This window comes from Neomonachus schauinslandi, chromosome 16, assembly GCF_002201575.2.
Source record: "Neomonachus schauinslandi chromosome 16, ASM220157v2, whole genome shotgun sequence".
NCBI lineage: Eukaryota > Metazoa > Chordata > Mammalia > Carnivora > Phocidae > Neomonachus > Neomonachus schauinslandi.
The window spans coordinates 33,534,823-33,547,157 of NC_058418.1; the positions used below are offsets into that span (position 1 = coordinate 33,534,823).

The 12,335-nt window shown below is 54.0% G+C and overlaps 1 protein-coding gene across 2 annotated transcripts; it reads right to left on the reverse strand.

Moving 5' to 3' along the window:
* Positions 1-763: 763 nt before the first annotated feature.
* SLC38A7 (solute carrier family 38 member 7) lies at positions 764-11,960 on the reverse strand. 2 transcript variants are annotated; one of them, XM_021704243.2, is made up of 12 exons: positions 11,923-11,960; positions 11,204-11,344; positions 9,677-10,098; positions 8,382-8,580; positions 8,000-8,144; positions 6,925-7,023; positions 6,238-6,295; positions 5,912-6,026; positions 4,410-4,557; positions 3,825-4,024; positions 2,976-3,030; positions 764-1,196 (listed from the first exon to the last, which is right to left on the reverse strand). In XM_021704243.2, exons 3-12 carry the CDS (start codon positions 9,944-9,946, stop codon positions 1,094-1,096), a joined length of 1,392 nt encoding a protein of 463 aa, XP_021559918.1. In that variant the 5' UTR covers positions 9,947-10,098; positions 11,204-11,344; positions 11,923-11,960; the 3' UTR covers positions 764-1,093. The 2 variants fall into 2 exon arrangements, with proteins under 2 accessions (XP_021559918.1, XP_021559926.1); XM_021704251.2 differs by lacking the exon at positions 11,923-11,960 and having other exon boundaries at positions 999-1,196; positions 11,204-11,469.
* Between the last annotated feature and the right edge of the window lie 375 nt (positions 11,961-12,335).

A 12,335-nucleotide genomic window follows, 5' to 3' on the forward strand; every position in this document is an offset into this window, starting at 1 on the left:
TGGAGCTGACAAGAGAAGGTCGGGCACACCCCCTACTACCCCCCAGGCTTATGTGAGCCGGAGAGACTGAGCTAGGAAAATGGGGTAGGGGCTGAAGAAATGAGGTGGGGAGGGAGCAGACAAGATCTGGACTGGAAGGCAAATTTCCAGACTGGCGGGACTACACTCAGTGACAACTCAGCAGCTCTTCTTCTCCGTGGGCTATCCTGCTAGGGTGACAGGGGAGAGGTGACTAGAGGGCAGGCAGAAGAGAAGCTACCAGAGAGGCTCACCCTGAGCCCGACCAGCCCAGCCCGCATGGGTGTGGAAGGCTCCCAGTCTTCTCTATCACCCACCCCGTGCCTCTGAAGCGAGGGGTCCACCTGGAATCAGAGAGAGAGAAGCAGCCGTCCTGCCTAGGGAAAAGCTGACTGAGGAGTCCTCACAGCACCGTGATGGTGCGGCACGGCCCCCGGCCTCGGGTTCGGAGCCGGGCTGGCACCGTTTGTAAACATTAGACTTGATGATGTCTGCGGATGGGGGAAGACAGGGATGCCTGGACCCTCAGGTTTGGGGAAAGAGGCCCCAGGATGGAGTGGACAGGGCCTGACTCAATTTACCTCTGTGCTCCCTTTGGAAGTTGCCAGATCCCAGAGAAGCCACTGCGGGCCAAGTGGCTGACAAACTGGAGCAGGCCCTGAGTGCCGGGGTAATGAGCGCAGCCCCTGCTCAGGACAGGCTGCTTTGTGAAGGATGGTGGTGGCCCTTTGCCCACACTCTTTCTCCAAAGCAAAGTCAGGCTGGGTTCTTTTTTTCGGAGATGTTCTGACCCTCTTTCCCCATGTTTTTCAGGCATGGAGAAGTTGAGAGTTGGAGGACAGGGAAGGTTCTTCTGTGACACGAGACCTCCTCCCCCAATCCTCGCACTGCCGGGTTTGAGCTGTCCAGAGGTGTGAGGTCTGCTTTCACTCTAGAACTGTCCCTGGAAAAGGATGTCCAGATGTCATCCCAGCAAGAAAGACGAATGATGTTGGACTCAGGGTGGCCCCACAGCTCAAGGAGATGGGTTCCTGGGTCCAGTGGCAAAAGCCATGTGTTGCCTGGGAGGCAGTGGTTATGCCAAGAGATCCACAAAGATGGCGTTGGCTGTGGTCTGGCCAAAGATGAAGGCTCCCAGGGTGACCAGGAGGACACCATAACTGACCAGCGCCCACCAGCTGTAGGGTAGAGGGAGAGAGGGGCCTAGTCAGTCAACCCACACTTGACTTTGCAGACTTTTATATATATATATATATACATATATATAAAAATGTGTATGTTATATCTATATAAGTATATATATATATATATATCAGTTAATTATTGTAATTACTTATACCACTTCTCCCGTGGGTAGAACACTTCCTACTTCTTTTTTTTTTTTTATTTTTATTTTATTTTTATTTTATTTTTTTAAATTTTTTTTTTTAAGATTTTATTTATTTGACAGAGAGAGACACAGCGAGAGAGGGAACACAAGCAGGGGGAGTGGGGGAGGGAGAAGCAGGCTTCCCGCCGAGCAGGGAGCCCGATGCGGGGCTCGATCCCGGGACTCCAGGATCATGACCTGAGCCGAAGGCAGTCGTCTAACCAACTGAGCCACCCAGGCGCCCCGAACACTTCCTACTTCTAAATGACTTTTCATACAAAGGTATGTGGGACCAGTCTAGATCCCTAAACTTGGTCAGGAGACCAAGGCCTAATGGGATTCACTAACTACTCACAGCAATGTGTTCTGATGGAAATATGTTCAGGAAAAAGCAGTTCACATGGAGTGTGATCCACTCCATTTACAAAAAAAGCAGACATCTGCAAATCCATGTATCAAAGATAGCAACAGGGCATTATAAGAATATAGCAGGGTACTGAGATTAAGGGTGATTTTAGTTTTCTTCCTTAGACTTGTATTTTTAAAGTTTTCTATAATGAGGGGCGCCTGGGTGGCTCAGTCCATTAAGTGTCTGCCTTCGGCTCAGGTCATGATCCAGGGTCCTGGGATCGAGCCCTGCATCGGGCTCTCTGCTCGGTGGGAAGCCTGCTTCTCCCTCTCCCACTCCCCCTGCTTGTGTTCCCTCTCTTGCTGTGTCTCTGTCTGTCAAATAAATAAAATCTTATAAAAAAAAAAGTTTTCTATAATGAATATTTCTTGCACAATAATTTTTTTTAAAAAGCTTGCAACCTGTTTTCAACCTCTGTACTATTCGAAGAAATGTGGATATTAAAACAATGTTGTGTTTTTCATCTATCAGACTAACAAAAACTTAAAAGGCTTTTCCATACAATACCGGCAGGGCTGTGCAAAAGAGCACTCTCCCTCTCTGCTGCTAGGACTCTGACTGGTACTGCCTTTCTAGAGGAACATTGGAGCCCATGTGCAAAAGTGAAAATGAGCATGTCCCATGATCCAGCAATTTCCTTCTAAGAATTGATCCTGCCAAGATCCTCAAAATAGGTGTGCCAAGGTGTCCGTGTATAAGAGTATTCATGCATTCATAAAACAGAACACTCTGCAGCCCTCAGAAAAGAGAAGTGGATGGATCTTCTTGTGCTGACAGAGAGTGATCTCCAAGACAAATGGTTAAGTGAAAGAAAGCAAGCAGTAGAAAAGTCTAGCATGAAGCCATTTTTGGAAAACCCAAACTAGACACAGAGCCTCATGTGCTTGTGCATACACATGCATGCTTCATGCACAGAGAGCTCTCTCAGGACGAGGGACTGGTGGGGAGTGGGCTGTAGGGGCAAGAGGGACTTCCACATTCTTCTCCGAAGTCCTTCAGTAGCATTGGAACTGGTACAACCAGCATGTGCCACCCATTTAAAAAGGGATTTAGAAAACTCTTATGTTTTTCAAGTACAGAAGTCTCTTGATCCCTACCTGTTTTCGGCCCCCCGTGCCCCTGCCAGACCATCCCTCATCCAGCACTTCCCTGACAGGACCACAGGGTGCCCTGCTTTACCTGGCCGGCTTGACTTCTTCCATCTCAGAGAGTTTGGCTTGAATGAGGCACAGCCCTGGAAGAGAAGAGGAGGCCCCCAGAGCTCGGGTGGGCTCCTTCCCTCGGGCCCATCCTCCCCCTTTACCAAGAGGCCGTGGCAGTGAGTGGAGAAAGGCCTGCGTGTGCTCTTCCAGATAATACCCTGCCCCCACTCCGCACACAGCTGGAGGCCAGCACCTGACAGGCACCCCGTGGGCCGCACGTGGGCCTCAGAGCTCACAGGCGGCAGCGGAAGGTGATTCAGCAGCAGCGCCCACAACACCTGGGGCCCTTCCCAGTGTCCTTCTGAGCAGGTGTGGCCGCCACTGCTCCAAGCACCGTGGCAAGGACTTGCCAGCTGGTCTCCCGGGGAGGAATAAGCTGGGTACAGGTGGAACTCGTGGCTGGGCACATGGGACCATTTCCCAAGGATCTGGCGGCAGACTCGTGTCTGAAGTCTCCCGACCTCTGCATCGGGGTGCCGCCACCAGACCCCATCACCCTCTGGGCTATCATGGCCTGAACCAGCCTGACTCCTCATCGGCAGGCAGCAACAGATGCATGAATGAAAGGTTAAGAGTGCAGGCTGTGCACCTAGACAGATCGGGGTCAAAAAAGCTGCTACTCAATAGCTGAGTCTGTTAACTTCCTCCCATCTCCTCATCAGCAAAGTGGAGAACACACCTTTGCTTTCTTTTCAGGAGGGGCAGGGGTTAGCACAGAGCCCAAGGTGGGTGGTTAATAAGCACTAGCAGGAAAGCAAGGGAGGAGCCGAGGCCGAGAGGCCGTGGGCACCAGTGCTGCGGGGAGAGGGGTGCCGGGGGTCCCCACCTGGGAAGACAAAGATGAAGCAGGCGGCCAGGCCTCCAATGACCGAGATGACCTTGCCGATGTCAGGGATGAAGAGTGCCAGCAGCAGGGTGAGCAGGAACCACACGAGGGTCTGCAGCACGCGCCGCCTCCGCTCCCGCCCCACGTCCTCCTCCACCGGCATCCCCTGGTAGCGTAGCCACAGGCCTTCGACCACCGCCCTGCCCACGAAGACAGTGGCTCAGAGGCCCCCACTTCCAGTTCCCAGAGCCAGACCTCTGAGCGGGTAGACTGGGGGTATGGCCCTAAGCTCTGAGACTGTTCCCTGTTCTGTGAAATGGGCCTAGCAGGACTCCTCTTGTGGTTGCCATGGGGACTGGCTGGGATGGTGGATGCGATGCGCTTAGTGCCTGGGCTGGCCCAGGATTCCTCTCCCCCCCAACCCTGGGAACTGATACTATTATTCTCCTTGGGTACCTACAAGGCTGGGTGTTCAGGAAAGGATCTGGACTACAGGTTCTTAGAGGACTCACAGAAGGTCAAAGGACCATGTTCAAAGGGCTTACAAAAAGAGAGGAGCCTGGGGGGGATGGAGAGGGGGCTCACCGCCCACAGAAGTGCAGGATGGGGTAGGAGGTGAGCACGCTCAGGATGATGAAGGCACGGGCAACGGCCACAGCCATGTCCTCGGAAGGGTAGGACAGGAGCACGTCGGGGTCCACGGCAGCTCCAAAGGTCAGGAAGCCACAGATGCCTGAGGACAGGGACAAGAGGGCTGGGCAGGGGCGATCCTGGGAGGGTAAGGGGATGGACTGTTGAGTCCTGGGTGCAACATCAGATGGGGAGGGCGGTGGAGCAGCTCTGGAGGCTAAGAGGGTGTCGGGCTGGGACCCGAGGCCTTCTCCCTGACTTCTCCCATTCCATCCCCACTGCCACCTTTGTCATCTTGAGCTCGCCCAGCACATTCCTGTGTCAGGGCATCTGCATGAACATTCTGTCTGCCCAGCCCTTCATACCCCCATCCCCTCACCATTCAGGTCGCAGCTCAGATGTCCGCTCCTCAGAGAACGCGTCCACCCTGCCCATCCACCATAACCCCTGGCCCTGGGTGCTCACTCACACCACCTTGCTCTATTTTCTTCAGAGCACTACTCTCTCTCTGCGTTTTCTTTTTTAAACACTTGTTCATTGCGTATCTCCCCAGCCAGAACACGAGCCCCAGGAGGACAGGGACTCTGCCTTTTGCCTCTCTTGTTCCTGGCTTTGTCTTCAGAGGTAGAACAGTGCTGGCCCCCTAACACCTGTGGAAGGAATCACAGGGCCTGGACTTTCTGGTCTTCTGGTCCTGCTCTGTCATCCAAACCATTCCCCGCATGGCGCCCATGGCCATTTTTTGCCAAGACGTGCCGCTGCTTGAAATGCTTCCTCTCTGGCTCCCAACAGTCCTCAGGCCCAATAGGACCTATCCGTTCCCTGTCTGGCCTCACTGCCTGCCACCCGCCCCCAACTCACCCCACTTCAGACCTTTCTGTCCCTGCCTCAGGGGCTTGGCATTTTCTGCCTCTGTCTGGAATGCTCTTCTCCCAGCCCTTCAGATTCTGGCTCCTCATCACTGGGGGCCCCCCCAGATGCCACCCCGAGAGAGGAGCCTTCTGTGAACCACCCCCTTTCTGTGATCCATGTTGGCTGTCCCCACCTCTCCCAGTCCCATTCACATCTTCCCTGTTTGACTGTCACGGTGGCACTCGCCACTGTCTAGAATGCCTTACTGATTCCTCATTTACTCTGTAAGACTCTCTCTGCCTAGACCGTCAATTCCACGAAAGCAGGACCATGGCTGTCAGTCTTCACGGCATCCCCCACGCTGGGAACGGTTCCTGGCACTTAGCAGGCACTGATTGAGAGCTGCTGAATGAATGGATGAATATCTCTCTCTCATTTGGGCGGGAGGAGGCCCAAGGCAGCCCAGGTTCAAGCCAATGCCTACAGAAGTGTTTTTGATATGCTGGGAGTGCAGGGCTATCCCCAGGAGAGCTGGACCAGAGGACACGGAGACAAGGCGGAGATTGGGAGCACTCCAAGTCCAGCCCTCAGAGCGGAGCACTCACCTGTGCCCATGTAGACAGCGAGGGCAATGATCATGGCGGCTGTCACCACCCCACCCCAGGTCTTCACCTTGGGCCGCCGCATGCTGTTGAAGACGGGCACGCTGCTCACATGGCACTGTTAGGGTCAAGGTCACAGTTATGGGGGGAAGTAACCCCTTCCCCGGTTTCCAGAGGGAGGTACTTTGGGGACAAAAGCCACAGGACAAGTCCCAGAGCCCCAACTCTGTCTTTCCTCCCAGGATGTCCCCATCCTCCCTGTAATGTGGGTTCCAGCCTGGGGTGGGGAGCAAGCTGAGAGGCCGAGACAGGAACCTTGCAACCGGCACCTGAAATCCGAAGCAGATGGTGGGCATAGCATTGAACACGGTCACCCAGGAAGCTGGCCTGTTGACAAACACACACGGATCTGCTGCCTGTGCACCCCCCGGAGCCACTGACCGCCCCCATGCCCTTCCTCTTCACTCAGCCCACCATGACCCTCCCCCAGCACTATTCTACACATTCAACCCCCCTAAGTCTGGTAACAGGGAGAGGGCACTTCTCCATTTCACAGGTCAGTAAACTGAGGCTCTGGAAGACCCTCCAGGGACCAATATCCCGAATTTCTGGCTCCTGCACTCGGGCTTTTGCTTTCCTTTCTTTCTCTTTCAAACACAAGAAACTTTTTTTTTTTTTAAATGACAAAACAGCTTCATCCTCATACAGAAAATACAGAAGTTACAGATGAGCACAAGTCGTAAAAATGGACAAGTCCACCCTGGTAGTCTCTATAACCAGAGGCCTCGTCTCATGATGACTCATCTTGTTGGATATTGGTGGCAAAGTCTCCCCATCCCTGGTTCTCACTCTTCCCTCCAATAAAAAGAGATTCCTGCCTCCTTCCTACAATGACCGATGAGTCAAGTTCTGGTGGGCGAATGAGCCTTGAGAAGAGCACCTGTGTGGCCTTTTGATGTCTGACCTAGTACCTCCCGGGGCCCAAGTGGTGGCGTCCCCCGGGGGTTCTTACCCACCTGGTCAGGATGTCCCCTGGGGTCATCTCTTTATCTGGCCAGATATATTTGATGATAATGATGGCAGTGACGTACCAGGTGCCCACGACGCTCAAGAAGCTGCCAGAAAGAATGGACTGAGCTTCCTCTTCCCCAGCCCCAGCTGCCCTCTCTCTACTTCCAACCCAGGGAGTACCCATCCTCAGCTCTCGTGACCACAGTGTCTACCGAATGAATTGGGAGACTATTCCAAACAAATATTAAAACGATGCACAAGAAATAAGTTTTAGAGGGGTGCCTGGCTGGCTCAGGAAGAAGAGCATACGGCTTTTGATCCTGGGGTCATGAGTTTGAGCTCCATGTTGGGTGTAGAAATAAACTTAAAAAAAAAAAGAAATAAGTTTTAGAGAAACTGGTCACAGCTTGGAGGGAGCTGGACCCAAGAGGGGGCAAGACTGATATTTCTGACCATTAGGAAATGCTCTGGTTCAGCTCCATGGCTCAGAGGTCTGGGCTTGAAAGCACATCTGTTAACTTCCATCTGTGCAGCCCCCACTTGGTGACAGCTGCGAACAGGGCCCTTCAGAACTAGGAGACGCTGGAGGGAAAAGGGCTGGGATGTCAACATGAGCTTGGAGACAGCTGAGCGCGACCCTGTCAATTATGGATCGCAGGAAACAGCTCAGAATCACACAGCTTTTCAGACCCTGAGCCAGGAAGCCAGTCCTCTCCCTTCATACCAAGCTGCATGGAACACAGGGCCAGGCTTGACAATTCCAAATGATCAAAAATCCACTCTCCCCGGGAAAACCACAGCCCTGGCCAGGAAGCTGCCTTCACACTCCTGATTATCATCCATCCCTTCTTTGACAAGGACATTTGGAGTGGAGTCTCTCACTGATGCAAAGGGCCACTGTCTTCCTTGTTGCTGACAAAAAAGGAAACCTTAGGCTGGAAGCTTTGCAAGCCCTGGCCCACCCTGCCTTGCCCGCTCTTGCTGCCCCAGAAGGAGAGGGCTTCTCCAGCAGTGCCTGGGTCTCTAGCTGCCTGTGATTAGAGCTTCCGTCTGGCCTGGGCTGGGATGGGGTCTCCGAACCTGGCATATTTCTGGAAGCCGATCTCTCTGGGGATGGAAAGGGGCAGGATGAAGAGGAAGGCCGTGAGGCTGATGGTGAACTTTCGGTCTGTGTACCAGGGGCTGCCACCGGCCCCCTCAGGCTCCTTCGCCATCACAGCTATAACTGCACAGGAAGGAAGGAGGGAACATCACGCCAGGCCCCTGCAGACTGCAGCCCTCCTGCTCTGGTGAGCCTCAGGGCCTCCATCAGTGTAATGGGCTCAGCAGCCAGGAGGGAGGATTTGCAGAAGAATGCTGGACCCAGGCTAGGCCCCGGGGCAGGTGTTTGTGCCTGTTCCCTCCCCGGGGATCCCCAGGGCCGAGGGGGAGGGATGAAGGATGTCTGGAGGGGGAGCCTCACTCTTGTCTTGTTGGTCCCCGATGATGATGAGGAAGGCGATGCAAGTGCCGAAGGTGTAGATGGCAATGGTCACCTCACAAAGCACTCCCGTCAGCTTGCCACACACGGCCCACACCACCTCCTGGTAGGTCCTCTCGTTGCTGGCCTGGGAGCAGTAGGCCAGGATGACGAGGCCGCTGATGATGAAGACCAGCATGCCCTGCAGGCAGGACAGAGCCAGAGGGTGTGGGGAAGGCCTGGCAGCAAAGGGCAGCCTGGTCTTGCTCAGCATTTACTAAGCCAATGCCCGAAGCCAGTTTGGTAAATGAGTCTCATCTTGTGGGCAACTTTACCAGATTGCTGGAGGCTGCCGAGTTGAGGTTTTCTCTCAAAACAGAAGTTTTGTGGAGAATTTCAAACATACACAAGAGTGGACCGGATGGTATCACGAACCCCCATTCACCCATCACTCGGCTTCAAAAATAATCAATTCGTGGCCCATGTTGTTTCTGCTACTCTCCCCCACCCCCCCCGGATTATGTGGAAGGAAATAGAGGCTACCAAATTATGTCACCAGTAAATAGTTCAGCATGTAGTTCTTTTTTTTTTTTTTTTTTAAAGATTTTTATTTATTTATTTGAGAGAGAGAGAATGAGAGAAAGCATATGAGAGGGGGGAGGGTCAGAGGGAGAAGCAGACTCCCCGCCGAGCAGGGAGCCCGATGCGGGACTCGATCCCGGGACTCCAGGACCATGACCTGAGCTGAAGGCAGTCGCTCAACCAACTGAGCCACCCAGGCGCCCAGTTCAGCATGTAGTTCTAAAAGATAAAGGCCCGGGGCGCCTGGGTGGCTCAGTCGTTAAGCGTCTGCCTTCGGCTTGGGTCGTGATCCCAGGGTCCTGGGATCGAGCCCCACATCGGGCTCCCTGCTCTGCGGGAAGCCTGCTTCTCCCTCTCCCACTCCCCCTGCTTGTGTTCCCTCTCTCGCTGTGTCTCTCTCTGTCAAAGAAATAAATAAAATCTTAAAAAAAATAAATAAATAAAAGGGCTCACTTTTTAGACATACACTACACAATTATTCATTTTGCAGCCGATGTCCAAACTTCCCTGATTGCTGGGAAGCGCTCTGAAGCCTCATCTGGGCTCAGAGGAGAGAATGCTGGAATAGATTAGTAATGTCTGCCAAGTGTGAGGGTGGGGAGAGTGGCCGCATGTGTCATGCACTGACTATCCCGGATGCAAAACCTCTCTTCTGGGGGAAGAGCCCAGACCCAGCACCCGAAGTGCATTTCTGCCCTAGCGGCCAGCACACTCACCACCTGCAGTGTGACGCCGGCCGCCAGCCCGCCTGCGGTGCTGAAGGCTGCGGGGAAGTTGAGCAGCCCTGCACCTAGGCAGGCGTTGACGACGATGAAGATGGCCCCAATGGTGGAAGTGGTGCCTCTGCCCGGACCCTCAGGAGAGGCCTCCCCTTCGCTCTTGGGGGCTGTGTCCACACAGGGACTCTGTAGCAGACGGGCCCGCTCCCCGGAGTCTGAGCTCGAGCCCCACTCGCCGAGGTCACTGTTGATGCTGACCTCGGCCATGGCCCCGGGAGCCCTCTTCCCGCGGGGTCTGCAGATTCGGCCTCACAATCACATCCCCTGGGCAGCTGAGGGAACACCTTCAGCTGGAGGGCGGTGCCAGCCTGTTTGGAACTATGATCCCAGGAGGCCTGTGAGCTCCAGCTCTTCTCAACCTAGATGGGAGAGACAGGTACTACTGTTACCCTGGGATGGGCACAGAAAGCTGAAACAACATTCTGAAGGTCAGATGGCGGAGACTCAAACCCAGGGGTGCCTCTGTGCAGAAAACGGCGATGGGTGCCACAGTGCAGGGTGGCAGAGACAGAAATACATCCGATGCGAATCCTGCTTGCTTCAGGCTTACAGACCCTCAGGGTCAATAAGACATAAACATAAAACAGAGGAGTACTAACACATCAGCACGACAGAGAGGCTCCACGTTGGGCAGGAGTATCATGGACATATCTTATCTCATTCAGTCCTTACCACAGTGGTCATAAGGTTCAGAAAGATCATATCACTGACCCAGGGTCACATATTAGCAAGACAGGATTTGGATCTAAATCTATCTGGCTTCTCAGCCTGTTTCTATACCAGAGTTGCAAGAGTAGCCCTCACCTAGAACTGGGGGTATTTCAATGTATTACAGTCCCACATATCTCCCTCTGGCTCAGAGTCTAAATTCTGCGTAGCTTTCAAAGCCGTTCAAAATTCAAGGCTAATTAATTCTCACTCTTCGCCCGAGCGACTGACCTAACCACGCCCATCAGAGAGGCATCCCTCTGATGCCCTCAGTACACTGGGGGGTTTAGAATGGCTAATGAGACCCCCTAGGTAGTCAGATGCTTCTCATTTCTCCTCCTGGTGATAGCTGAACAAAGGTGGGAATCGTACACTCCTGAGAGGTTAAAGGAAGAATTTGGATGCTCTCAGACAACTGTCACCAAGCATACACCTCAGCTCCAGAGGGAATCTTCCCTCTGCCGGCTCCAAGTCCAGAAAGATCAGTCAGATGCTACAGGGCTTCCTCTTATGCAACCTGTTACCCAACCAGTAACTCAGCAAAAAATCAAAGCTGTGAGTGGTGGAGGTAGAGTTTGGGGCTCCCAGCTTTCCAGCATAGCTCCAGAGAGAGCCCTGCGAAGTCAGCACTCCCAGAGCTGTGAGACCTCCTCATCCACCCTGCTTCCGTCTCAGACACAGAGGTCTCTGCACTGGTCCAAGAGTTCTCAGCTCTCCTTCCCAGAAAAGTCCTCAGCTCCACAACTCCCAGCTTACCTGCTATTTCCACCTGATGGTCTAAGGTGGAGGGTGTGTTGCTCCTTACAGCTCTTTCTCCCCAAAGATCTGGGATCTGATTTTCCTCACTTCCCTCGCTGGCCCCAATCTCTTCTTTCTCAAAACTTCACCTAAAATCGGCTGTCAGCAGAGAGAAGAGTTTGAGCTGTTTCTGCGCTGGTCAGCAGAGTTAAGGAACCTGAGAAGCTCTGACACCAGATCAATCAGGGGAACAGGCCCAGAGAAGGGTAAAGGGAATGTCACAGCAGGTAGTTGGCAGAATCAGAACTACAAGCCTGACATCCACAGGCTCAGGCCAGAGCTGTAACCACTGCCGCGGGCCCCCTCACATTCCAATCGGAGCGGGCTCCCAGTCCAGCCTGGGGCTGGATCCCAGAAATACGCAGGGTGGGTTGCATTGGGAAGAGGGCCAGGGCGCACCCGGAGCGGAGGAGAGGATCCCCAGGCCCGAAGCAAGGCGAAGGGGCTGCTGTGAGGTAAGCTAGGGAGACGCTCCGGGACTCGATCCGGGCCTAGCACCAAGTGGAGACAGTGGGGCTAGGCTGGGCAAAGCCGGCCCAACTGAGGGCGGGCGGGGGACCGAGGACGCCGGGCTTCCGAGCCCTGCAGGGAGTGGGCAGGACTCTGCCGCAGCGGGGGCCCCAGGGCCCCGGGACTTAAGCTTCCACCCTGCACAGCCTCTACCTTCCTCCACCTACCTACACTGCTTCACACCCGAGCCGGCTGCAAGGACACGTGAGCCGCGGTCACATGACCGCCGGGACTCTTGCGGGCCGCGGGAGGCGCTGGGAGTTGTAGTTTTCCACAGGCTTTGGTCTTGGAGGGCACCAGCTCCCTGAATCCTCAACCCCGCAACACTGACCCGAGACCCTCTGCGGGCCAGCTCACCATGCTTATCCTGTTAGTTTTAATACTGGGTGGCTCAGTTGGTTAAGCGTCTGCCTTCGGCTGGGGTCATGATCCCAGGGTCCTGTGATCGATTCCTGCGTCAGGCTCCCTGCTCTGCCAGGAGACTCCTTCTCCCTCTGCCCCTCCTTCCACTTGTTCTCTCTCTAATAATAAATAAAATCTTTAACAAAATAAAAAAAGATTTATTATTTCAGAGAGAGAG